General features: G+C 42.8%; 2 protein-coding genes across 3 annotated transcripts in view; both read right to left on the reverse strand.

The window, feature by feature from the left end:
- The window catches only part of STK11 (serine/threonine kinase 11), an 86,878-nt gene extending 74,726 nt beyond the window's left edge, over positions 1-12,152 (reverse strand). The window contains exons 1-2 of one of the 2 annotated variants that reach the window (XM_067473580.1): positions 12,079-12,152; positions 9,345-10,932 (exon numbers count right to left, since the gene is read on the reverse strand). In XM_067473580.1, coding sequence (XP_067329681.1) covers positions 9,345-9,631 — 287 coding nt within the window. In that variant the 5' untranslated portion in view covers positions 9,632-10,932; positions 12,079-12,152. Of the gene's footprint in view, positions 1-9,344; positions 10,933-12,067 lie in introns of both variants that reach the window. The other variant, XM_060784809.2, reaches the window with a different exon arrangement.
- Positions 12,153-19,719: 7,567 nt separating this feature from the next.
- The window catches only part of ZNRF3 (zinc and ring finger 3), a 28,304-nt gene continuing 22,199 nt past the window's right edge, over positions 19,720-25,824 (reverse strand). The window contains exon 9 of the mRNA XM_060784806.2: positions 19,720-20,559. Coding sequence (XP_060640789.1) covers positions 20,534-20,559 — 26 coding nt within the window. The 3' untranslated portion in view covers positions 19,720-20,533. The remainder of the gene's footprint in view (positions 20,560-25,824) is intronic.

Raw genomic sequence — 25,824 nt, forward strand, 5'->3', positions numbered from 1 at the left:
CCTTAACACAATGGAAATGAAAATGTTGAGATGGACACTTGGCTTAACCATGTGCCAAACAATGGCATCCATCAAAGATTAGGAATAAAAGTAATAAAAGCGATCAGCAAGAAGATGCAGGAAGCAAGACTATGGTGGTACGGCTATGTCATGAGAAGAGAAGCAACACCAGTAGCATAAACAGCACTATATTTGGGGATTGCAGGACAGCGACCATGTGGACAAAAGCCAAAGAAAAGATGGATGGACGCCATCAATGGAGACATGCATGCTGCCAACCTGAGACCTGAGGATGCCCAAAGTTCTGTGGAAATGACAGTCACAATGCTAACCCCTCTATTAGGAAAACAGCTTAGAAAGAAGAATGGGGAAGAAAACAACAAAATAAGGTATGGGCATCTACGGAAAACCTGGCGTGAAGACTGGGGCTTGGTTCCCTCAATTTCCCTAAATGCTTGCTATAAATGTAAAGTCCAACCTAGAGTGCCTCTATGCTATAGAACAAATGCAAGTTTGCCACTTTAAATGCCATGGCTCAAAGTGATTAGAATCCACGGGGTTGGGAGTTCGATGAGGCACCAGCACTTTTAGGGAGAAAAGGCTAAAGAGTAGAATCAAACTGTATTAATGCTACAGTGCAGATATTCCCATAGATCAGTGTTGCTCAACTCGGGGGGTCAGTACCCCTGAGGGAGTCACAAGGGGGCATCAGAGGGGTTACCAAGGACCAATAGAAATTTTCTGTTGGTTATAGGGGTTCTGTGTGGGAAGTTTAGCCCAGTTATATCTCTCTCTGTATGTGAGTCATATCTATGTATCTATATATATGGCTGGATGGCTCTTTGTCAGTAGGGCTCTGATTACATTTTCTTGCCCTGGTGAAGAGAGTTGGACTGGATGGCCTTAAGTATTTTCTGTTGGTCATGGGGGTTCTGTGTGGGAAGTTTAGCCCAGTTATATCGTTGGTGGGGTTCAGAATGCTCTTTGATTGTAGGTGAACTATAAATCCCAGCAACCACAAATCCCAAATGACAAAATCAATCTCCCCCTAACCCCACCAGTATCCAAATTTGGGCTTATTGGATATTTGGGCCAAATTGGGTCCAATGAAGGAAAATACATCCTGCACATCAGATATTTAATTTTGATTCATAACAGTAGCAAAATGACAGTTCTGAAGTAGCAACGGAAATAATGTTATGGTTGGAGGTCACCACAAGATGAGGAGTTGTGGCATTAGGAAGGTTGTGAAACACTGCCATAGATGGTCGGGCATCCTTAAAGTGCAGTCCTCCAACTCCCAGAAGCCCCCATTGCGAGCTTGTTCAATGGCCAGAAATTCTGGGAGATGGAGCCCAAACAGCTGGAGGGCCATAGTTTGAAGATGTCTGCCTTGAGGCTCAAGGTTGAATTGGCCAAGGATGGCAAAACTACACCGGTAACCGAAGACAATGAATCCAGTTGGTGAATCCTGTTTGCCCGAAATTTTCTGATGGTGAGAGGTAACTGTGGACAGAGGTATTCTAACTGCATAGAGACAATTAGTAGTAGTAGTAGTAGTAGTAGTAGCAGTAGTATTCCACCCTATCTCCCTGAAGGGACTCAGGGCAGATTCCAACCACAAAAAGGCAAACTCTCCCCACTATTTCTTCCAACCCATTCTGCTGGACGAGCCCTGATCTGACCCGGTCCCTTGCCTTATGCAACGCCATCAAAACGTGCCCAGAGAAGAAAGTTGCAAGCCCTTCCTCTGGAAAAAGGCATGCCGTTATTTACACCGGGGAAGGTGAGACATTCCAAAGCAAGAGTAAGTAGAGCTCAGGGCGCCCAGGGACTGGCAAAGCAACATTTAATCAAGCCAAACCCTATTTATAGCTTCCTCCTGCTCGGCTCCGGCTACCCGAAGACAACTCCATCGCATTCACTTCCTCCCACAGCAGATACATTTACACCAGAGGCGGATTGGAGCGGAGGGGCTGCTTGATGTTCATGGGAGCTAAGAGAAGAGTTATGTAGGTACCCTTGTTGACAACAGATATTTTGGACCAGGACTCCTATTATTCTCTAATATTGGCCATGCTGGGGGAAAGCCCTGAGCGAGGTTTGTTGTTCTGCCTTTCTATTACAAATGTGTTCGGAGGAACAACAGAAAGATAGAACGCTATTCTCTGGGGTGCTCCCCTCATTGCGCCATCTATATTTGAGAACTGTGCAGCTTCAGGGACCCCCAATAGCCCCACCAGGCACCCCACGAACCATTAATAAGTGCAGCTAGTGAGAAAAAAAGAAATTCAGACTAAAAACATTCCCAGCAAAAGAAGCTCCCCAAAGAAGACTATCGAATCCATCAGAGGATTGCAGAATCAAAATGGTCTGCAAGAGTCATTCTCTAGTTGCACAGGGACACACAATGGAAGCCCTCCTGAAAGATGCGCATCCAATCTCAGATTCAAGGCCGCCAACTTGGTGACCATGATCGGATCCAGAGTGTGCACATAGAATCATAGAGTTGGAAGAGACATCATAGGCCATCCAGTCCAACCCCATTCTGCCAAGAAGCAGGAAAATTGCATTCAAAGCACCAATGACCGATGGCCATCTAGTCTCTGTTTCAAAGCCTCCGAAGAAGGAACCTCCACCACACTCCAGGGCAGAGAGTTCCACCGCTGAACAGCTCTCACAGTTAGGAAGTTCTTCCTCAAGTTCAGGTGGAATCCTCTTCCTTTCCTGTAGTTTGAAACCATTGTTCCATTGCGTCCTAGTCTCCAAGGCAGCAGAAAACAAGCCTGCTCCCTCTTCCCTATGATTTCCCCTTACATCTTGATACATGGCCGTGCCTCCTCTCCACCTTCTCTTCTACAGGCTAAACATGCCCAGCTCTTGAAGCTGCTCCTCATAGGGCTTGTTCTCCAGACCCTTGATCATTTTAGTCGCCCTCCTCTGGACACATTTCTGCTTGTCAACATCTCCCTTCAATTGCAGTGCCCAGAATTGGAAACTGTGCGATTCCAGGTGTGGTCTGGCCAAGGCAGAATAGAGGGGTAGAATGACTTCCTTGGATCTAGGCACTACACTCCTATTTATGAAGGCCAAAATCCCACATTTCTGCTTACAAACAGAAATGTGTCCAGAGGAGGGCGACTAAAATGATTTTTTTTTTTTTTTGCTCATGTTCACCTTCCTCCCCACGAGGACTCCAAGATCTTTTTCATACGTACTATGGTCAAGACAGGTGTCCCCCATTCTGTATCTTTGAATACAGAGATATGCACAACTCTTGTCCTCGATAAAGATTGGTTTCTACTGCCCCCCCCCCCCCAAAAACACACAACCCACTGTGCACAAGTCTCTTGAACCTTTGAAAGATCAACATTGCCTACTTTTGTTCTGCTTCCCAAAGGAGGCAGCATGATCCATGAAAGATGGGCACAGACTCAAAAGTTTTGTATTTTTTGAAGTAAACAAATTAAAAGTTTCTCTCTCCTGGCATTCCTAGGTTTCACTCCAAGCAAAGCCCCAGCCGCTATGTTGTCTGCAATAGAATGGGCAAGAAAAATGCTAGCCTTCAAAGACTAAAATTCCTAGCATCCTGGTTATCCTGGCTTGGACTTATGCGAGCTGCAACCCAACAAGATATGGAAAACCAAATTGCTCCACTCTCCTGGGAAACAGTAGTACATACTTCTTTACTAGATCTATATCTGGTCTTTCTCCAAACAGAGGCCCAAAACAGCTGCATGCCTGCAGCAAACCTTTCCTTCTGTTTTCCTTTTCCAAATACCAGAACTAAGACACTGCCAGTTTTTCACCCCTCTCCAAAAGGACATTTTGCTTGGCAATAACATATGTAGCATTCTAAAGGTTACACACATTTTGTACTCTCCAAACAAATATATTATGTAAACATAGACTTCATGTTTTTCCCCTTCAGCACGAAGATGGTTTCATTCGCTCTCTATGTATTCTGCTCCAGAGCAGAATTGTTCTCTCTCTTCTCCATGGAGAAGCAGAGCCCTGCTCATAAAGCGTGAGTGAAAGGAAATGAGTGAAGGTAGGCACAGCCTGCGTGCAAGAACACCCACTTGCGTTCAGGTGAAAAGCGCCTTTCAGAACAGAATGCTAAGCAGGAAGGACATTCTGATTTACAGAGTCCATACTTGCACAAAAACTGTGTGAGCGTAATAGGGAGAATCCTAGGCTCTTTGGAAAACAGGCATTTCAAGATGAAGCACAAGATGCCCTGATGGAAACTGTTCTCTCACCACTGATCACAAGCTAGACTTCTGAACATGCCAATCACCATGGGTCACTTTATAGCAGGGGTCCCCAAACTACGGACTGCCAAGGGCACTTATCCGGCCCGCAGAGGAGGAGCCCCCCCCCCCCACAGTGCCCCTCCCTTGGCTGGCTCACGCTATCCATCAGGCCCAATGGGCAGCGTGAGACAGCCAAGGGCAGCTGCTCCGCGTGGCCTACTCGCACGTAAAGCACCGCGCGGGGCTGCTTCTCCCTTAGCAGGCTCACGCTGCCCATCGAGCCCGATGGGCAGTGTGAGCCAGCCAAGGGAGGCTGCCCCGGTGCTCCATGCAGTCATGCTGGCCACATGACCTTGGAGGTGTCTACGGACAACACCGGCTCTTCGACTTAGAAATGCAGATGAGCACTACACCCCAGTCAGACACGACTGGACTTCATGTCAGAGGAAAACCTTTAACTAGGAAAATTGTGGGAGATCCAGGGTGGGAGAAAGAACTCTTGGTTATTGGAGGTAGGTATGAATGTTTCAATTGGCCACCTTGATTACCATTTCATAGCCTGACAGTTTTTAAGGAGAATCCTTTGTTGAGAGGTGATTAGCTGGCCCTGATTGTTTCTTGTCTGGAGTTCCCCTGTGTTTGAGTGTTGTTCTTTATTTACAGTTATAATTTTAGAGTTTTTTTAATACTGGTAGCCAGATTTTGTTCAGACTAGAAATAGGAAGATTTCCCATTCTCTGCTCCTGGAATTACTGCCTAAAGAGGGCTAGAAAGAACCCCCTCTAAGGGCCCTTCCACACAGTAAAATAAGATATGTGCAATGTGCATAGGAATTTTTTTATTGATTTTTTTTTTATAAAAACTATAGTCCGGCCCTCCAACGGTCTGAGGGACAGTGAACTGGCCCCCGGTTTAAAATGTTTGAGGACCCCTGCTTTATTGTCTTCTTCCCACCCACTGGGGTTTTTTTACAAGATGGAGAAAGGTGGAGAAAGACCTGGAATAAGCCCAGCGCATGGCCTCAACATTGAGGCTAGGCGCTTCTCTGTACAAGGCAAGGGTTCTGACTTGTTAAGAACTAGAGGAACTGAAAGCCAGAACGGAAAAGGTCCTCTAATTTAATTGGGCAGTGAATGAAAGGAAAAGCAGCATCCAGGAACTCTGTGCGCTTTTTTATTCTGAAAGAAAAGGAAAGTCCAAAGCCTCTGACGATTGGGACGAGTCTTCCAAACAGAGCTGTGTGCATTTCAGCAAAGCCAGCCTCCTCCATAGCATCCTCCATAGTCCTCCATTGCCACCCTTACCTGTGTCCCTAACACAGTCTAATGACGGCATTCCCCTTTGAAATGGGGAAGGGGTGTCAGAGGAAAAGTGACTGCAGTCAAAACGCATGGGCAAAAGATATGAATAAAGTATTTTATATTGTTGTGTCGCTTATTATATTAATTTTGAATTTTATGTATTTTATTTTCTGGTTTTGTTATGCTTTCGTGTTATATTGTGTGTACTGTACTGATGGGCATGGCCTCATGTACGCCACACCGAGTCCCCCTGGGGGAGATGGAGCGGGGTATAAATAAAGTATTATTATTATTATTATTATGGCACCTACAGGTATTTTGGTGGGTGGTTTGCATCAGCAACGGGAGCTCACCGGATTCGAACCTGCCAGCACAAGGGTTTAACCCACTGTGCAAATAATAATAATAATAATAATAATAATAATAATAATAATAATACAATACCAGAATCAATACAAAAGAATAAGAATTGTTCAAAAGTATGATCTGGGCAGGACAAGATATAATTGTATGTGGGTGGAAAGATGAAAAAAATGGACAATGGAAAATTGGAATCGTTATCTATATGATCAGGTCCAATTTCAAATTATAACAAGGATGATACGCAAGAAGATAAAATAGAGGAAATAAGGAACATCAATTTTGATGGCTTATATGGAATGGGTTAAAAAAAGGGGAAGCCAACACAAGAATCTTACAGACATTAAGAAAACTGTGCATGGTTAAAGATGGAGCCCCCGGAAGTGCAATGGGTTAAATCCTTGTGCTGGCAGGACTGAAGACCGACAAGTTGCAGCTCCCCATGCAGGGACATAACAGGAGCCACCCACGAGGATGGTAAAACACCAAAACATCCAGGTGTCCCCTGGGTAATGTCCTTGCGGACAGCCAATTCTCTCACACCAGAAGCAACTTGCAGCTTCTCAAGCCGCTCCTGACACAGAAAACAAAGGGTAAAGATAATAGTACAGAATAAATATGTGGTCAGAGGGAGGAATTCATAACATGGGTTGCTTTTATATTTTAAATAATTAGTTTAATGTTTTTAAATATATATATACAAGTGACTTATGTTAACTGCCTGTTGAATGAAAAAAGAATGTGTCACACAACACATGTATTAAGGCTGCAATCCACTGATATTTTGTAGAACTGTACAAAATTTTAAAAATGGGAAAATACTGTTTATTGGTACTAATGCTGCCAGAAAACCGAGCCTCCCAGCTGCATCCTTCAAATTTTTAAAAAGGACAGAAGGTACCAGCGCAAGGAAAGCTCAAGTCTATGAAAAACCCAGGCATATAGAGGCCGGGTTCCCATATTAAAAGGTTGCCGATGACATCTGCTGTTACTGGGAAATTGAAGCAGAGAAATGAGAACAGAGAAGACAGAAGGTCCTAGCGTGTCAGCCAGCTAACTAACAGCAGAACACTGCGGCTTCTGGTGTTGATATTCGGCCCAGCAATTCACAAAGGAGCAAGTTTGATAGCCCCAAGTCAATCATAACTGGAGAAGTTGCACCAAAGAATCCCTGAGTCTGCAAAAGAGGCTCCTGTCTTCTAAATCCATGGTGCTGGCCTAAGAAATTTCAGCCTGAACTCCCATCATGTGATTTTAATGTTTACACTAAGATTTAATTCTATGTTTTAATGTCCAAATGTTTGTTTATGCCTCGTGTTTTAATATGGTTAACAGTTTTTAATTCATAGTGATATGTTACTGTTTAGATATTATGGTTTGGTTTTCACGTGTATATTTGGCATTGAATTTTGCCATTATTATGTTGGAAATGGTTTGAGTCTCTTCAGGGGTAAGAAAAGCAGTATAGAAATGAAATGAAATGAAATGAAATGAATAAATAATAATAATAATAATAATAATAATAATAATAATGATGCCATCTGCCTGCAACAAAGAACTGGTTGGGATCACAAGCCTGAAAAAGTTACAGAAAATTAAAATGTCGAACTACTCTGGGACTTCTGAATTCAGACTGACAGCGTTTTGGAGCACAATACTCCTGACCTCACAATCGTGGTAAAAAAACAAGTATGGATCGTCGATGTTGCAATCCCAGGCAATAACAGGATTGAAGAGAAACAACTGGAAAAGCTAACACAATATGAGGGTTTAAAGATCGAACTGCAAAGACTCTGGAACACGCCAGTCAAGGTGGTCCCAGTGGTGATCGGCACACTGGGTGCAGTGCCTAAAGACCTTGACCTGCACTTAAAAACAATCGGTGCTGACAAAATCACCATCTGTCAGCTGCAAAAGGCCACCCTACTTGGATATGCATGCATTATTCCCGATATATCACTCAGTCCTAGGTACTTGGGAAGTGTCTGACATGTGATCAAATACAAAGGCCAGCAGAGGGATCTTGTTTGCTGTGAATTAAACTTGTTGTGTATCAAATAATAATAATAATAATAATAATAATAATAATAATAATAATCAAACTGCATCCAGCGTGGCAATGTGTTCTAAAGGGCCACATTCCCCGGCTTCTGCCCAGAGAATTGGTTATACTGACCTCACAACAAACAAGACATTCCAAACAACCAATGCTAAAAACAAAAATATTTAACAGGTCAGGATGAGTACAACCCAAAGTGTGTATGATTTCTAAAAACCTGCAGTTGGACTACTATGCATCATGCCCATCGCATGCATGCCTTTATTTCTCTGGTTGTATTTTCTGTGTTTGTTACTGGTAATTCCGTCGAAGAATTAGGATCAACCTTTTTCAGTAGCAAAAGGACTTTTACAGCCTTTCCCCAACCAAAATGAAAGAAAGTTTAGAGAGCAAAACCACACCACACAAAAGTTAAGATCAAGGAGAAAAATTCATCTCTTCTTATTCTTTTGTCTGAAGACCCAGCTGTGCACTGGGATAGAAAATATTTTTTGTTCCCAAATTGTCAACATCTAGCGCACCATGGATTAGATACCTGTGGGGTTTCCAGCTCCAGGGAAGGGCGAGCATGAATCAAAAGTGGATTAGGACTCAGAGAGGGGTCTTTATCCTTCCTGACCTATTTCTGTAAAAGTGTCATGAGGAATAACACCTTTCTTTTATAGATAGGCAAGTTGAGGCCAAAAGATACTGATTGCTTCATAAAATAGTCCAGTAATTTCTCATCTAAGCAGCCATTTCAATGTTAAGGGAATGCAGGCCACCTTGAACTTGAAATTGTGAAGAAGGTCCAGCATGCAGGCCTTCCTTGGCTACTCCCCACTACATCTTCTTTGAGCCCATACATCTTGGATTCACTTACACATGCAACTGTTTCAAAACAAGGCAAATAAAAAATCCATCCCAAAAGTGTAGTTTGCAAAGCTGTACACTCTATCCCCTTCTACCATACACAATCAACACCCTCCATAGAACAGCCAGGAGGACCTAGCAAATTCCTAGAGGGACACCCCCCCCCCCCAATCTCATCTCATATGTAGTTAAGTAAAACCACAGATATGAGTTCTGCAGCTACAGGGGATCCTTCTAACACTTTGGTATTACTGAGAACTACTGTATAGTCTAATACGGACATCCTCAACTTGTGGCCCTCCAGCTGTTTGGGCCTCTAACTCCCAAAAGCTCCCATTGCCAGCTTGTTCAATTGCCAGGAAGCCTGGGAGTTGGAGGCCCAAACAGCTGGAGGGTGCTTATTCTAACACATCTGCATGATCACAAGGGAGGAAGCAGCTTTACTCAATAAGTCATGGAAATCCCGTGGGCCAATCTTTGTAGGCATGGGCTGCCACTCCCCTTCCTCATACTTACTTTTTAACATTGGCTTCACCATTGGGGATCCGGCGCAGTTTCTTCTTCTTCAGGATCTTGACCGCTCTCCTGCAGAGGGTTTCGGAGTCCAGCATCTCCTTGACTTTGCCATAAGACCCTTCCCCCAGCAAATCCCCCATTAGGTATTTGCCGATGAGCTTAGCTCTCTTCCGCCGGGGCTGGTAGATCACTTCCGTGGAGTCAATGCGATGAATAAACGTGTCCATGCCCACCGACATCAATTCGCTTTCGACAAACATACCTAACTGCTGGGGCTCCAGATCCATCTTGGACTTCTTTTTGAAAGAAAACCCTAAACTAGTCAAACAGATGTGCGTCAAAAAATTATAAATCCAGTTTCCTGGTGTATCCAAGTCTCTCCCTTTTATTCCCAACTTTTGAGTGGAGGGGTGGGGATGATAGGACACGAAGGAGACAGATTCAGCGAAGGAAAGTCAGTAAGAAGTTGTCCAGAAGATTGTACAAACAGCTTAATTTAAAAATGAAAAATACAACTCACAAGAGGCTCTGAGAATTCTTCTGATGGCCCAACAAGGTCCTGCAGAGATCCAGCAACTTATTCCAATACCACAGTGCCTCTTGTAAAGAACATGTGCATGTAAGATGGATAAAGGAAAGAAATATTAAGCTTTTTTCCCTCCTGTTCCGTTGAGTTAGCTTTAACTTTCAGATGTTGCTTTGTGCTGCAAATCTTCAGGCCAGTGTTTTCCCACCTTTCGAAGTCCTCCTTTGCTTGACACCTATGTCATCATTCAAATGCTGGCCACATTTAAAATCAAAGCAGCAAATTAGCTCCTATATGGGGATTCCATCGCCAGGAGGTAATGGTGGCTTCCGCTGTCAAAGTGAAGGACCGAAACCAACTACTTCTGCTGATTTCGCCACACAGGTATAGATGGCCTCCTGGGAAGGGCCCTCTCTCTCAGCCGTTGGGTAGCTGGAACCAAGTCTCTTTAAAGGAATTGTCAATGCTGATGTCAACAGGGTCAGCAACAAAGGTTTGAGGCCTTCCGTGCCTAGTAGTAAGTACTTCCAGGGGCATCCTTCAACAGCCTGGGGTCTGCCTGACACATGATGTGTCACCCCAGTGCTCCAGATGGCAAAGCTTTTAGGCAGGCAGGAAGGCAGGCAAGATGTACTCACGTCTCCCAGTGTTAAGCTCCCACCGCAAAAGGGGAGAAGGCCAGAGCAAACTCAAGCTTAAGTGACTCAACCAATTCCCTCAGATTAAGACACTATACTTCTCCAGGGAAATAGCCTCTGAACCGTCTTCATCAACCCTGACGTTTTGTAGAAGGGGCTGGTTTGCAGTAAGGCCCACTTCACCTTTCCCTCCAATCTAAGCAAGGAAAGGTAAAGTAACACCAAAAATCGGAGACAAGAAGAACAGGGAGAACACTGGACTCTCTACCTGGACAGGTAAACTCAACAGTCAGGGAGCAAGAGGTATGAAGAACACAAACGCGGATCCTGTCTTCTCATCTTTTCTCGCCTACCTTCAATTGCAAAAGAAGTTGTTGCACTTTGGGATTTCTTTGCAAGCAAAAAGCTCTGGCACCTGGGGAAGCTAAACAAAACAACAAATAAATATATAAAAGAGTGGGCCTTCCTTGAGATAGAATGACGACAGGAAGAGATTCCCACCCGACACGCCTCAACTCAACAACAGCCTCAACTCAATAACATCCGAGGGCACCGCTCAGGGAAGGAGTTTCTCTCAAACGACATTCTGCTATGGGAGGAAAACAAGTAGCTGACTAAATCCCAAAGGAGGCCTGTGCCACTCAGCAGAAATTAGGGGAAGGACAGAACTGAACGGAGGGCAAACAACAGAGACACAACAATTGTGGAAGGACCAACAACAATCTGTTTAGAAAAGGGAACAATGAATGAGGCCACTCCAAACACCATGGTGATTTCCAAGAGCAACTGGGAGTATTAAGGGGGCGCGGAAGAGGAAAGGAAACCTGTTCCTGAAAGGGGAAGCAGACAGCAGCAAAGGTGAAGGGCACAGTCCTTTCCCTCCTGAATCTGGGAGAAAAGCAAGCCAAGGGAACAGGGCTTTGCTGTGCTATAGGAAACCAGAGTCGGGTTTGCATCCAACACAACTGAAGTAATTTTCCCTTAGGAAGGTGGGCCACTAGTTATGGCAACATAAACGCACCCACAGCCTCTATCAAGTTTTGTGAAGGGATATATATGTAGATAGTACAAATAAGAAGCTTCTGGATGTGTGTATGTGTGTGTGTGTATAGGCACACACTGTATCTAAGAAGCTTCAGGATCTATTTTTCTTCTGCCCCAAAGTGGTGTCCAATGAAAGGCCTCCTTTTATACCTTTGAGAAATAAGAACAAGACGACCCAAACTGCTCCCTGAAACCCTCTCTGGTGCCTCTAAGCAAGTGCCAAGCTGCAGACCTACAGGAAGCGGGGCTGGATGACAACAACCACTCACTCCTCGCCAAGGAAAGGAAGCCCCTGGAGGCCACCACACACAGAGAGGCCAAGGGGAGCCTCGCTCGAGGCTGAGGGGCCGGAGAGGCCTACTTTCTCCTCACCGCTCTCCTCAAAATCCACGCAAAGGAGGATGGCAAGCAGGCCCTCCCGCGCTCTCCTTCCAATTAGGCAGATAAATACAACCCCGCCCTCTTGAGACCCCCTCCCCCCAAAAGGGCGCCCCTTTATTTCCCCCAAAAGCCACCTCGCCCTTGCCTTCCTGCCGCCGCAACTAGCACGCCGCCGCCATCTTGTTTACCCCTCTCGCCTCCCCTTTCCGCGCCTGCGCACTCGCCGAACCGGGAGAGGTGGGGCCCGGACAGAGCACGCGGGCGACGCCATTGGCTCAGCCGCGGAGCCCCGCCCCCTTTCTGGCTTCTCCCCTTCCCTCCCCTTCTGACTCCTCAGCCCCGCCTTTTCTTCCCCTCCGCGACTTTGGATTGGCTCTGTTGAGGGAAAAGGAAAGGTCGGGATTGGAAGCGGGGGACGGAGGGGAGGGGAAGGGGGTGGGGCCTCGCGCATGTCGCGAGAGGTGGAGGAGTCGCCATGGCGACGCGTAGGAAAGGAGAGGCTTTGTGGCCTAGTCGTCGCGGATGCCGCTCTCTTCCTTGTCAAAGCTCCAAGGACTCTTTGTTGAAGGCGTGCATGATCTGCTAGGCCAGTGTTTCTCAACCTGGGGGTCGGGACCCCTGAGGGGGTCACGAAGGGGTGTCAGAGGGGTCACCAAAGACCATAAGAAAACACAGTATTTTCTGATGGTCATGGGGATTCCATGTGGGAAGTTTGAGCCAATTCTATCGTTGGTGGAGTTCAGAATGTTCTTTGATTGTAATGAACTATAAATCCCAGCAACTACAACTCCCAAATGTCAAGATCTATTTTCCCCAGACTCCAGCAGTGTTCACATTTGGGCATATTGAGTATCCGTGCCAAGTTTGGTCCAGATCCACCATTGCATGAGTCCACACTGCTCTCTGGATATAGGTGAACTACAACTCCCAAACTCAAGGTCAATGCCCATCAAACCCTTCCAATGTTTTCCATTAGTCATGGGAGCCAAGTTTGGTTCAAATCCATTGCTGGTGGAGTTCAGAATGCTCTTTGATTAGAAGTGAACTATAAATCCCAGCAACTACAACTTCCAAATTACAAAATCAATCCGCCTCCAACCCCACTAGCATTCACATTTGGGTGTATTGGGTATTTGTGCCCAGTTTGGTCCAGTGAATGAAAATGCATCCTGCATATTAGATATTTACATTATATATTTACATTACATTATAACAGTAGTAAAATGACTGTTATGAAGTAGCAACGAAAACAATATTATGGTTGGGGGTCACCACAACATGAGGGACTGTATTAAGGGGTCACAGCATTAGGAAGGTTGAGAACCACAGTGCTAGGTTGTACCCTTTCCCTCTATACCAGCCCTGGGCCAACTTGGGCCCTCCTTCCCTCTCGATATTTTGGACTCCAACTCCCACAATTCCTAACAACCTCAGAACATTTCCTTTTCCCCCTCAGCCGCTATTTATTTATTTATCCTATCAGAAGCAAACCAAGAGTACAGTTGTAATGTATTTAAAAAAACACAAAGTTTAAAAACTTGGCATTCTATTAAAGGCTTGATGTCAATACGGACTTTAGGAGGGTCTCCCCAGTAAGAGAGACCCCTAGGACCGCACCAAAGAAGATCCATGACCTTGGTGAGCCGTCAAGAGAAGCCTGATTCCAGCAATTTTATTAATATTAATAATTGAAATGAGACTCTTGCCAAGGGAAAGAGGCATCGAGGTTTAATGAGCGATTCAGCTGGATCGGATGCAATTGCAGTAATCATTCACATGCAAGCATACCAGTACATTGATCAGAGGCATATTTATAGCAAAATACAGGTTTGAAAGTTTCAAAACTCCCCTCGCTTCGACTCCTTAGCAAATCAGGGAGAGGGAGGCAGGACGGAAGAGGGACGAGGTGTCCAGAGAGGATTATGACATTCCACTGTCCTGGATTTCCTGTGCCCGAGGGATCAGCAAGCCAAGGAAACTAGTTTTTTGGTTCTTGTGATGGATCAGTGATTAGGGATTATCATTTGATTCATGTTTTCCCCTTCCAGGATCAGATAAGGTAGAAGGTGAGGCTGGGAAGGATGTTTGTTGTGAAGGAAAACTTGGCAGTGGAGGCAAATAATAGACTTAAGGGACTAGATTTAATAAGTAGAGTGCCAGAAGAACTATGGACAGAAGTCTGCAACATTATTAAGGAGGTGGCAACAAAGTACGTCCCAAAGAAAAAGAAAAACAGGAAGTCTGCGGAGACACTGGAAGTAGCCCAAGAAATAAGGAAAGCAAAAGGAGGAGATATGCCCAATTGAATGCACAATTCTAGAGGTTAGTCAGAAGAGATAAGGAACTATTTTTAAACAAGCAATGCATGGAAGTGTAAGAAGACAACAGAATAGGGAGGACAAGAGACCTCTTCCAAAAAATTAGAAACATTGGAGGTAAATTTCAGGCAGAAATGGGCATGATTAAAAACAAAAATGCAAGGGCCTAACAGAAACTGAAGAGATCAAGAGAAGGTGGCGAGACTATACAGAAAATCTGTATAGGAAGGATAATAATATCGAGAATAGTTTTGATGGTGTGGTGAGTGAATTAGAACCAGACATCCTGAGGAGTGAGGATGAATGTGCCTTAAGAAGCATTGCTAACAACAAGGCAGCAGGAGACAACGGGATCCCAGCTGAACTGTTTAAAATCTTGAAAGAGGATGCTGTCAAGGTGCTGTATGCTATATGCCAGCAAATATGGAAAACACAAGAATGGCCATCAGATTGGAAAAAATTAACTTATATCCCCATACCAAAAAAGGGAAATGCGAAAGACTGCTCAAACTTCCGTACAGTGGCCCTTATTTCTCATGCCAGTAAGGTAATGCTCAAGATCCTGCAAGGAAGACTCCATCAATACATGGAGAGAGAGTTGGGTTTAGAAAAGGCAGAGGAACAAGAGACCAAATTGCCAATATTCACTAGATAATGGTAAAAGACAGGGAGTTTCAGAAAAACATCTGTTTCTGTTTTATTGACTATTCTAAAGCCTTTGACTGTGTGGATCATAATAAATTGTGGCAAGTTGTTGGTGGTATGGGGATACCAAGCCACCTTGCCTGTCTCCTGAGGAATCTGTTCAACAACCAAGTAGCAACAGTAAGAACTGACCATGGAACAACAGACTGGTCCAAGATTGGGAAAGGAGTACGGCAAGGCTGTGTACTCTCACCCAACCTATTCACCTTGTATGCAGAACACATCATGTGATATGCGGGGTTTGAGGAATTCAAGGCTGGAAGAAACATTAACAACCTTAGATATATACCACTTTGATGGCTGAGCAAAGGAAGATGTACGCTTTTGAATTGTGGTGTTGGAGGAAAATTCTGAGAGTACCTTTGACCGCAGGAAGATCCAACCCATCCATACTCCAGGAAATAATGCTGAACTGCTCACTGGAGGGAAGGATATTAGAGGCAAAGATGAAGTACTTTGGCCACATTATGAGGAGACAGGAAAGCTTGGAGAAGACAATGATGCTGGGGAAAATGGAATGAAAAAGGAAGAGGGGCACACCAAGGACAAGATGGACGAATGGTATCCTTGAAGTGACTGGCTTTGAAGGAGCTGGGGGTGGCCACAGCCAACAGGGAGCTCTGGCGTGGGCTGGTCCATGAGGTCACAAAGAGTTGGAAGCGACTGAATGAATAAACAACCAAAATGCCATTCCCTCCTCCCTCACATCATTCCCTCCTCCCTGCCTCCTGGAGCCCCTTCCTATCCTAAGGTGGTATGATACTATGACTTATAGGTTAGAAGTTTTAGTTTTAGGAGCAAGTTATTTGCAAGGAGCTCATAAAGAAACACAGGGTTGTGAACTAAACTTCCCATTTGGGGAGGGGGGTGTGTGTCCTCCAGTGACAGAAACATTGAGGGGAGCAATAGTGTCATGTTGTGCACCTACTCGCCAAAGGCGCAGCAGAAGAGCCAGGTTTTAAGGTTCTTTTTGAACGTTTCTAGTGAAGGGGCTTTCCTGATCTCTTCAGGTAGTGAGTTCCAAAGTCGGGGAGCCACAGAGGAGAAGGCTCTCCCTTGTGCCACAAAATGAGCTTGTGAGACTGGCAGGAGCGAAAGGAGGGTCTCCCCCGAAGATCGAAGGGCCTGGGTTGGTTCACAAAGGTAGGCAGGTCCCAAACAGTTTAGGGCTTTGTAGGGGATAACCTGCACCTTGAATTGGACCCGGAAATTAACGGCAGCCAGTGGAGCTCCTTAAACATCTACCTACCTATCTATCTATCTATCTATCTATCTTATCTACCTGGAGGATTGATGGGAGTTGCAGTCCAGAAATAGGAAATTGGAAATATACACAGATTGGGCTGCTCTCAAAGAAATCCAAGGAGAAGAAAGATTGCATCTTGGAAGCAGTGCATTTGGAGCATCCTCCTCCCCTAAAGGGCCCGGTGTAGGGGATGCTGAGAGCTGTAGTCCAGGAGAAAGTATGGGTATGCTATTGTGTGTTTTGTTTTGCGGAAAAATTGTGGGAATATACAAATCCTACGCTACCTGCCCGACTCGCCTCCCTTCCACTTTGCTCAGCTCCATCATCCCCACCAGCCATCAGGACAAGTTGCTATGGAAACGGCTGCCTGGCAACGGGCTCTGAGCCTGGGGTGCATCTGCTGGTGGTGGTGGTGCTTCTGCCTCCTCTTCCTCTTCCACTGCTGCATTTTTGGCTGCCTCCTCATTCTCGGGCGAGACCAGACTCGCTGCAGACGCAGCGAGAAGTGTGAGAAGCGAAGCAAGGAGGCAGCAGCAGGGAAAGGGAAAGAAGGCAGTCTTGGGCAGGATGGTGGCTGCAGAGTAGGCAAGAGCAGCAGCATCAGTACCAGGAAGAGGAATAAATATGTATAAATATTTGAGGGAAAGTCATAGGGAGGAGGGAGCACGCTTCTGCTTCCCTGGAAACGAGGACGCAATGAAACAATGGCTTCAAACTACAAGAAAGGAGATTCATCTGAACATAAGGAAGAACTTCCAGACTGTGAGAGCTGCTCAGTAGTGGAACTCTCTGCCCCGGAGTGTGAACTAAACATCCCATTTGGGGGGGGGGGGTGTACTTCAGTGACAGAAATGTTGAGGGGAGCAATAGTGTCATGTTGTGCACCTGCTCACCAAAGGCGCAGCAGAAGAGCCAGGTTTTAAGGTTCTTTTTAATCATTTCTAGTGTAGGGGCTTTCCTGATCTCTCCAGGTAGTGAGTTCCAAAGTAGTGAGTTCCACCACCAGGTAGTGAGTTCCACCAACACCAGCAGATGGACCCAAGGCTCAGAGCCAGTTGCCACCTTCTTTGGAGGCTTTTAAACAGAGGCTGGATGGCCATCTGTCGGGGATGTTTTGCGGTTTTCCTGCTTCTTGGCAGAATGGGGTTGGACTGGATGGTCCATAAGGTCTCTTCCAACTCTATGATTCTAGGAGGAAGGAGAAGGAGCCAAGTGTCGGATCTATCATACCCCACACACCTTTGGCCCCTGGACCCAGGAAAGAGGAGGAGGAGCACAGCCTTGTAGTGGTCATCGTCCCTGCCATGAAGACTCAGTTTTTCCCCTCATGCAGCATCTTTTTGCTTTTTTGGCTTTTTAGGTCCCTTCCGCTGTGTTTTTCAGTGATTTATGAGTGATGGTCACTCGTTGGCCTGATAGATGTATTGTGTCTAAATTTGGTGTCTATTTGTAGTGTTTTGAATTATGTTAATCTCACAAACACATTTTTTTGTCATGTCAGGAGCGATTTGAGAAACTGCAAGAAGCGATAACAAATTTATTAACAATAGCAAGACTGCTTATAGCAAGGAACTGGAAAAAAAGAAATAAATATACAAATAGAGGAGTGGTACAAGGAAGTATGGAAACTGGCAATAAACGATAAGCCGACATGTATATTAAAAGTTAAAAGAGGTATATGGAAACAAAGTGATTTAGATGATGTATGGAGAAATTTATTGAAAAAGGATTTAAAAATAAAGAAGGAAAGTTACCTCCACAAGAATTGAAATTTTGGACAGATATGTAAAAGCTGTGGCTTGGGAGGGGGGAGGGGAGCACAGCGGTGAGGAATAGATATGTATAAGCAGAAAAATAACACTAGATGCCAAAAGTATGGTAGGTTGTATTGAATAATATGTATTTGCTGTAAAACAAACAATGTATAATAAATGTATTAAACCATGATAAAATAAAAAATATTATATATAAAAAAAGGAACCCCCGATTTCCCTGGACAGACTGATTGCGCTGTGCTTGCACCTGGATGAGATGATCGCTACTCATCATCTGTGGGGCCGCTGGAAAACGGGGTGCGCAGGTACTTGGGCTATGGCTTTGACAAACATGGCCGACCGTGCTCTGTGGCAGCCTGCACCACTCGTTGCTCGTAGCAACAAGGATTTATTTGTCGTGTCAGGGCAACCAGTCAATTATATGATATTTCTAACAGAACAAAGCAAGCAAACAAACAAAATACAAAATTTGTGAGTTTGGTAGTTGATTAAATGTCCTTTGACCAGTATCTGGCCACTTGGAGTGCCTCTGGTGTTGCTGCAAGAAGGTCCTCCATTGTGTATGTGGCAGGGCTCAGGTTGCATTGCAGCAGGTGGTCAGTGGTTTGCTCTTCTCCACATTTGCATATCAAGGATTCCACTTTGTAGCCCCATTTCTGAAGGGTTCCTTTATCTTCCTTTATAAAAAGGGATATAGTGTGTGCTATTACTTTATTTTTTTCTGGTACTTTTCCCTTTCTTGTCTATTATTACATAGGACACGAATTTATAGAAAGTACATAGATGAAAGCCAAACTATTGGCATAAATGTAAATAATTTCATAAAGGGCATGAGCGAAAGCACAGGATGGAAGTCAATTGACATAAATCAGTGTGTGTATTTTTTCTGGTTTTTTTCTTTTTTTCAATTCACTCTTTCACTTTTTCCCCACTTTTCTGGAAACCCAATGTTCTCCCACTTTCCATGTACACATAAAGTGGATTTTTTTTGCCTTTTCTGTTTGTTGTTGTTGTTGTTGTTTTCCCCATAATGTCAAAATAATAAAAAATATTTTAAAAAATAAAAAATAAATGAATCTGTTAATAACTGATGTTTTAACTCATGTTATAACTGTAATTGTTATTTATAAATGTGTGTGTCAGCATTGAACGGTTGCCTGTTGTGAAGCCGCCCTGAGTCCCCCCTTGCGGGTAAAAAACACGGGATACAAATATGTGAAATAAAGAAATAAATAAAATATAAATAAAATGTAATAAAAATAAAAATACAATAAAACCTAATAAAATTAAAAATTTAAAAACCTAGTAGTAATAAAAATAATAAATAATAAAATTACAATAAAACCTAATAAAATTAAAAATTTAAAAACCTAGTGGTAATAAAAATAATAAATAATAAAATTACAATAAAACCTAATAAAATAAAAAAATTAAAAACCTAGTGGGAATAAAAATAATAAATAATAAAATTACAATAAAACCTAATAAAATTAAAAAAACAAAAATTATAAATAAAAAATTAAAATACAACCCAATAAAAATAAAATTTAAATTTAAAATGAAACTAATAAATATAAAAATAAATCCTAATAAAACTAAAATGTAAATTAAAAAAATAATCAATAAAATAAAACCTAATACAAATAAAATAAAATACTTAAGTAAAAATAAAACCTGATAAAACTTAAAATTAAAAAAACTCATAATTTTTCAAGTATCAAAATTAAAAACTATCTTGATAATTCTTTCAAATATTATTATTTTATTATTATTATTTATTTTATTCCAGACATTAAAAACAAAACACACTCAAAAAAGAGGAAAAATTGCTTAAAAAGATAAATATATTAGTAAATAAATATATATATTTTCCCAGAACATCTTTCTTTTTCTTTTTTTAAAATCCCCATTATCATCATAAATGAAATGTGCCCCATTATTAATAATAATAATAATATACAAATAAATGTACACATTATTTTAAAAATAACAACAACAAAAGGGGTGGGTTGGTTGTTGTCTCCTAGCCATAAGAAACATTTAATAATAATAATAATAATGTAATTAAGTGCTAATAAGAATTAAAAAAACTATTTTCAATTAAAAATAGTGCCTTGCAATCTCATCGATAAAAGGCCTTTTTGTTATTTTTTATTTATAATATTTATTTTTAATTTTGGGGGGGTTTGTTTTGTTTCCATAGGAAACATCTTTCTTTTGAGGAGAAGGGGGAAAAAACAGACTAGGCCTCAAAACCTGGCTAGGAGTAGTTGCTGTTAAAAGACTGTTTCCCAGCATGCCTCCTCATTGGGTTCTGCAGCAGAGGCTTCTGGGAAGTGTAGTCCCGCCCTCTTTTAGAGGCCCAGCGACAAGGCACTTATCTCACTCTCTTCTTGTACTGAAGCCCCGCCCCCTTTTAATATTCAGGCCCCGCCCCTTTGGACTCCGTGTCAAGGTGCTGAAAATGTTATTGAGGGCGTCAGCCATTTTGGCGGAAGGGTCAAACTCTGGGGTCATCCATCACCACAGCAACAGGAAGCAGCTCCCCATCGAGGCCTACTCTCCCGACTGAGAGGAGAGACCTGCGAAGACAGATCACAAGAAGAATGCATTATAGTATAACCTATATTAATAACTATAAAAGACATGTAGTCTCATATACTAACATATAATATAATACAATAATATATTAATATAATATATATGAAAAGTGTTATAATACAGTATAATACAATTATAATAGAAATGTAGTATCATATACTAAGACATAATCTCTCTCTCTCTCTCTCTCTCTCTCTATATATATATATATAAATGCTCTGTACATTAATGAGTACCTTAAAAACAAAAGAACCAATGAACGAAATCAAACCAAATTTGGCAACACAATGTCTCACAACACAAGGAGTGACAATCACTCAAGAAATTGTGATTTTGTCATTTGGGAGTTGTAATTCTTGGGATTTATAGTTCACCTATAACGAATTTTCAGTTTTTCTCAGTTGTGGAAACGAAATGTGCCGTTTCTTAATAAATTTAACATGCTGAATTCAAATATAATAATTAAATGTGTTAATTGGCTCTGGTTTTTATGCAACAGCTATTTCAATTTTCTCCACAATAGGTAATTCGTTAATATTATGATAATGCGCCTAACCTTACTGCATGTATATAAACCGTGATTATTTACTAAATTTTAGTCAAATTATATTGCCAATAGTTTATACATGAGAAATATTTATTGAATTAGTCTATTGTTTATGTTTGTGCAGCAAGAAACTATATTAGTAGGCCTAATGCAGTTGAAAAGTCTGAAAGTTTAAATGTTGCTTTAATCATGACTTTAGTTTATATCCTGTTTTCTTCTCTTGACTTTTCTTTTGTCTTCAAGGAAAGGATTGTCTCTTACAATGCTCCAGCAGGAGTCTGACAGCATTGACGGAGTCCATTGGCCTTGGTATCTTTTTTCCATAGTGCTTTATTTACACACGTGCGAGGCATAACTACAGTAAAAAAAAAAATGTAAAACGATGCTTAACGATACTGTCTCAGTCTTCAACTGACTGACCCTCACCATTCAAAAGTCTGGCCTTATATAGGGCTTTCCGGCTTTTGCACACGGCACTAATACTGCATCATCAAACTTTCTAGAATATTCTAGAATCTTCCATAGTGTAAGTCGCAACATGCATTTTTTTCAACCATACGTGATCACATGATTGCTTATATCATAAAAACTAGAGCCAATATACATTTTTAAATGTCATTTTCGTTTTCAGCACCCCAAAATCATAAAAGAACAACTATTTTCAGACCCGCAACTTTTTCTCCGTTGAACAGTGTAATTAAGGAACATTCTGAACTCCACCAACAATGGAATTGAACCAAACCTGGCACACTGGACTCCCCTGACCAACAGAAAATACTGAAAGGATTTGGTGGGCATTGACCTTGAGTTTTGGAATTGTAGTTCACCTCCATACAGAGAACACTGTGGACTCAAACAATGATGGATCAGGAACAAACTTGACAGGAATACTCAATATACCCAAACGTGAACACAGAAGGAGTTTGGGGGGAAATAGACCTTGACATTTAAGAGTTGTAGTTACTAGGATGTATAGTTCACCTACAATAAAAGAGCGTTCCATAGAAAAGAATGAGGATAAGATATTCTTCTACCTAATATTAGCTGCAAGGATGACTCTAGCAAAAGTATGGAAAACCAAAGAAACCCCCACAATGGAGCAATGGATAGCAAAAATAATTGACATAATAAATATGGACATATTGACACAAAGAATCTCACAGAACTATACAAAACCCCAAAGAACTGACTGGAAAATAGTTCTGGAATTTATTAAAGAAGAAAACAAAGAGATGTATATTATGGACCTGTAACTGAAATCCAAGGAATGTGTAAACAAGAAGTTGACAACTGAACCAAGCAAGGACATAAATATGTGTGTTTGCGTGTGTATATACACAGATAGATAAATATGTGTATGTGTGTATGTATACACATCTACAAACATATATAAAATATATAACTAATCGAGAAACCCTGGGTGGTCCTGGAAGTATCCTACTGAACCCAACCCCATCCCAGCAATTTCCCCCCTCCCTTCCCAAGTTACCCTCACCCCCCTCACTTCCCTTTTTACCCTACCAATCCCCTGTTCCTATTCCTTTTATGTAAACATGAAGAAAACAGTAAAAAATCTATTTTAAAAAAATAAAAGAGCATTCCAAACCCCACCAACGATGGAATTGGGCCCTTCTGATCCCCCCGGTGACCCCCCCCCCCGGGTCTTGACTTTCCAGGTTCAGAAATGCTGCCTTGAGTCCATCCAGTCCAACTTTCACCAGGGCAAGAAAACATAATCAAAGCCCTCCTGACAAAGGGCCATCCAGCCATTCACACACACACATATATGTATATGACAGGTGCAGTATCAAAGATTTGAAAGGGACCCCTAAAGAAGGACAATTATATGTTGCATGTTCCAGAGGAGGCAAACCAGACAATCTCCACATCAACACTGGCAAAGAAACAGCAAGAAATACTGTTTACCCACAAGCAGAAAGACATTACATATATTAGAAACCAACACTTTCTCATTATTTTCCAGATCACCAGACTGGGCCACAGCAACGCGTGGCAAGGGACCGCTAGTAAGTTTATATTTGTTAAAATTGTTCTTCATTTTAATAATTGTATTGTTTTAAAGTGTTTTTATTTTGCACTACAAATAAGATACGTGCAGTGTGCATAGGAATTCATTCAAACTATAATCCGGCCCTCCAACAGTTTGAGGGACTGTGACCTGGCCCTCTGTTTAAAAAGTTTGAGGAGCCTTGCTCTAAACGTTCTAGGGGACATTTATACTAATGGAAGTCAGACTTTACATCCTGAATGGGTGGCTGCTGAATATGTCCCCCCCCCTCCGCCCCCCGCTTGCTTAAAGAAACTTAAGCCGGGCCCGGGACCTTAACATTTCTGCTCTTTTGCTCCCACTTCCTTATTTCTCCAGGGGGCCAAACTCCAGGGGAGTGATGTCAGTTTCACCGTATCAGCCTAGGACTGGCTTTAGGAAAGGCAAAAGCTGCACATCGCAAGTGCTGAACCTGACTCAGCACATAGAAGATGACTTTGAAAGGCAGCAGATCACAGGAGCTGTCCTCATAGACCTGTCCGCAGCTTATGATACTGTGAACCACCGCCTCCTCCTGAGAAAAATGTATAATATCACAAAGGACTACCATCTCACCCACCTCATAGGAAATCTGCTACAAAACAGGAGCTTTTTTGTTGAGTTTCAGGGCCAGAGAAGCAGATGGCGGAAACAGAAGAACGGCCTGCCTCAGGGGAGCGTGCTTGCTCCATCCATGTTCAACATCTACACAAATGACCAGCCACTGCCAGAAGGGACAGAGAGTTTCATCTATGCTGATGATCGTGCGATTACCGCTCAAGCAGGGAGCTTTGAGAAGGTTGAACAGAAGCTCTCTGAAGCTTTAGGTGCTCTTACTGCCTATTACAGGGAAAACCAGCTGATCCCTAATCCAACTAAAACACAGACATGTGCTTTCCACCTTAAGAACAGACAAGCATCCCGAGCTCTGAGGATCACCTAGGAAGGAATCCCACTGGAGCATTGCAGCACACTCAAATACCTGGGAGTCACTCTGGACCGTGCTCTGACCTACAAGAAGCACTGCCTGAACATCAAGCAAAAAGTGGGCGCTAGAAACAATATCATACGAAAGCTGACTGGCACAACCTGGGGATCACAACCAGACACAGTGAAGACATCTGCCCTTGCGCTATGCTACTCTGCTGCTGAGTACGCATGCCCAGTGTGGAACACATCTCACCACACTAAAACAGTGGATGTGGCTGTTAATGAGACATGCCACATTATCACAGGGTGTCTGCGCCCTACACCACTGGAGAAATTACACTGCTTAGCCGGTATTGCACCACCTGACATCCGCCGGGAAGTAGCAGCCAATAGTGAAAGGACCAAGGCAGTGACATCTCCGGCCCATCCCCTGTTTGGGTATCAGCCAGCACGTCAACGACTTAAATCAAGAAATAGTTTTCTTAGATCTACAGAGACACTCGCTGGAACACCTCAGCAAGCTAGAGTTCAAAAGTGGCAGGCTCAAACCCAGAACCTCAACCAATGGCTGATACCAAATGAGAGCCTCCCCCCTGGGCACACAGAAGACTGGGCGACTTGGAAGGCGCTGAACAGACTGCGCTCTGGCACCACGAGATGCAGAGCCAACCTCAAGAAATGGGTCTACAAAGTTGAATCCATGACATGTGAGTGTGGAGAAGAGCAAACCACAGACCACCTGCTGCAATGCAACCTGAGCCCTGCCACATGCACAATGGAGGACCTTCTTCCGGCAACACCTGGGGCGCTCCAAGTGGCCAGATACTGGTCAAAGGACATTTAATCAACTACCAAGTTTGCAAAATTTGTGTTTTTTTTTAAATGTTTGTTTGTTTTGTTCTGTTAGAAATGTTTGCTGATGACACAATAAATAAAATAAGCCTAGGACTGGCTGCTTCAGTTCCTGCCATAACGGAGGTGGAGGGGGGAGGCTGGGTACAGTTACACAAGGTAGTGTAGATAAGGCATCTGATTTGTGAGGGAAATTGAATGCAGTTGACAGACTGTGGGCACAGTGTTTAGCAACTAGAGGGTGGATGGGAGTTGGGGCGGATGTATACAGGTTAGAGTGGGAAAACTTTAGAACTGTCTTTTTAGGATTGTGGAAAGAAGGAATAAATCACTTGTCTCCAACATTTTAGTGTTGTGAGCTTGATTTTAGCACTTAGCTTTTCCATAGTATGTGTAGAAAAAGAGAGTATTTATGTAATTATATTATAAATATTGTTATTATATTATTATGTAGACAGTAAGAGGAAGACAGGCATTAGTATTTTATTATATTATTTATATATTTATATATTAATTTTATATATTATATTAGAATTACATATCATTTATATAATATACTAGCTGTCCCCTGCCACGCGTTGCTGTGGCCCAGTCTGGTGATCTGGAAAATAATAAGAAAGTGTTGGCTTCTAATACATGTAATTTCTTTATGCTTCTGGGTAAACAGTACTTCTTGTTGGTTCTTTGTCAGTGTTGATGTGGAGAGTGTTCTCATTACTTATTTTCCAGAACAACAGACTGGGCCACAGCAACGTGTGGCAGGGCACAGCTAGTGTGTGTGTGTGTGTGTGTGTGTGTATATAGATATATATAATTACAATACTTTATATATTACTATTATATATAGTGCTATATAATGCACTAGCTGTC

Source organism: Anolis sagrei, chromosome X, assembly GCF_037176765.1.
Source record: "Anolis sagrei isolate rAnoSag1 chromosome X, rAnoSag1.mat, whole genome shotgun sequence".
Lineage (NCBI taxonomy): Eukaryota > Metazoa > Chordata > Lepidosauria > Squamata > Dactyloidae > Anolis > Anolis sagrei.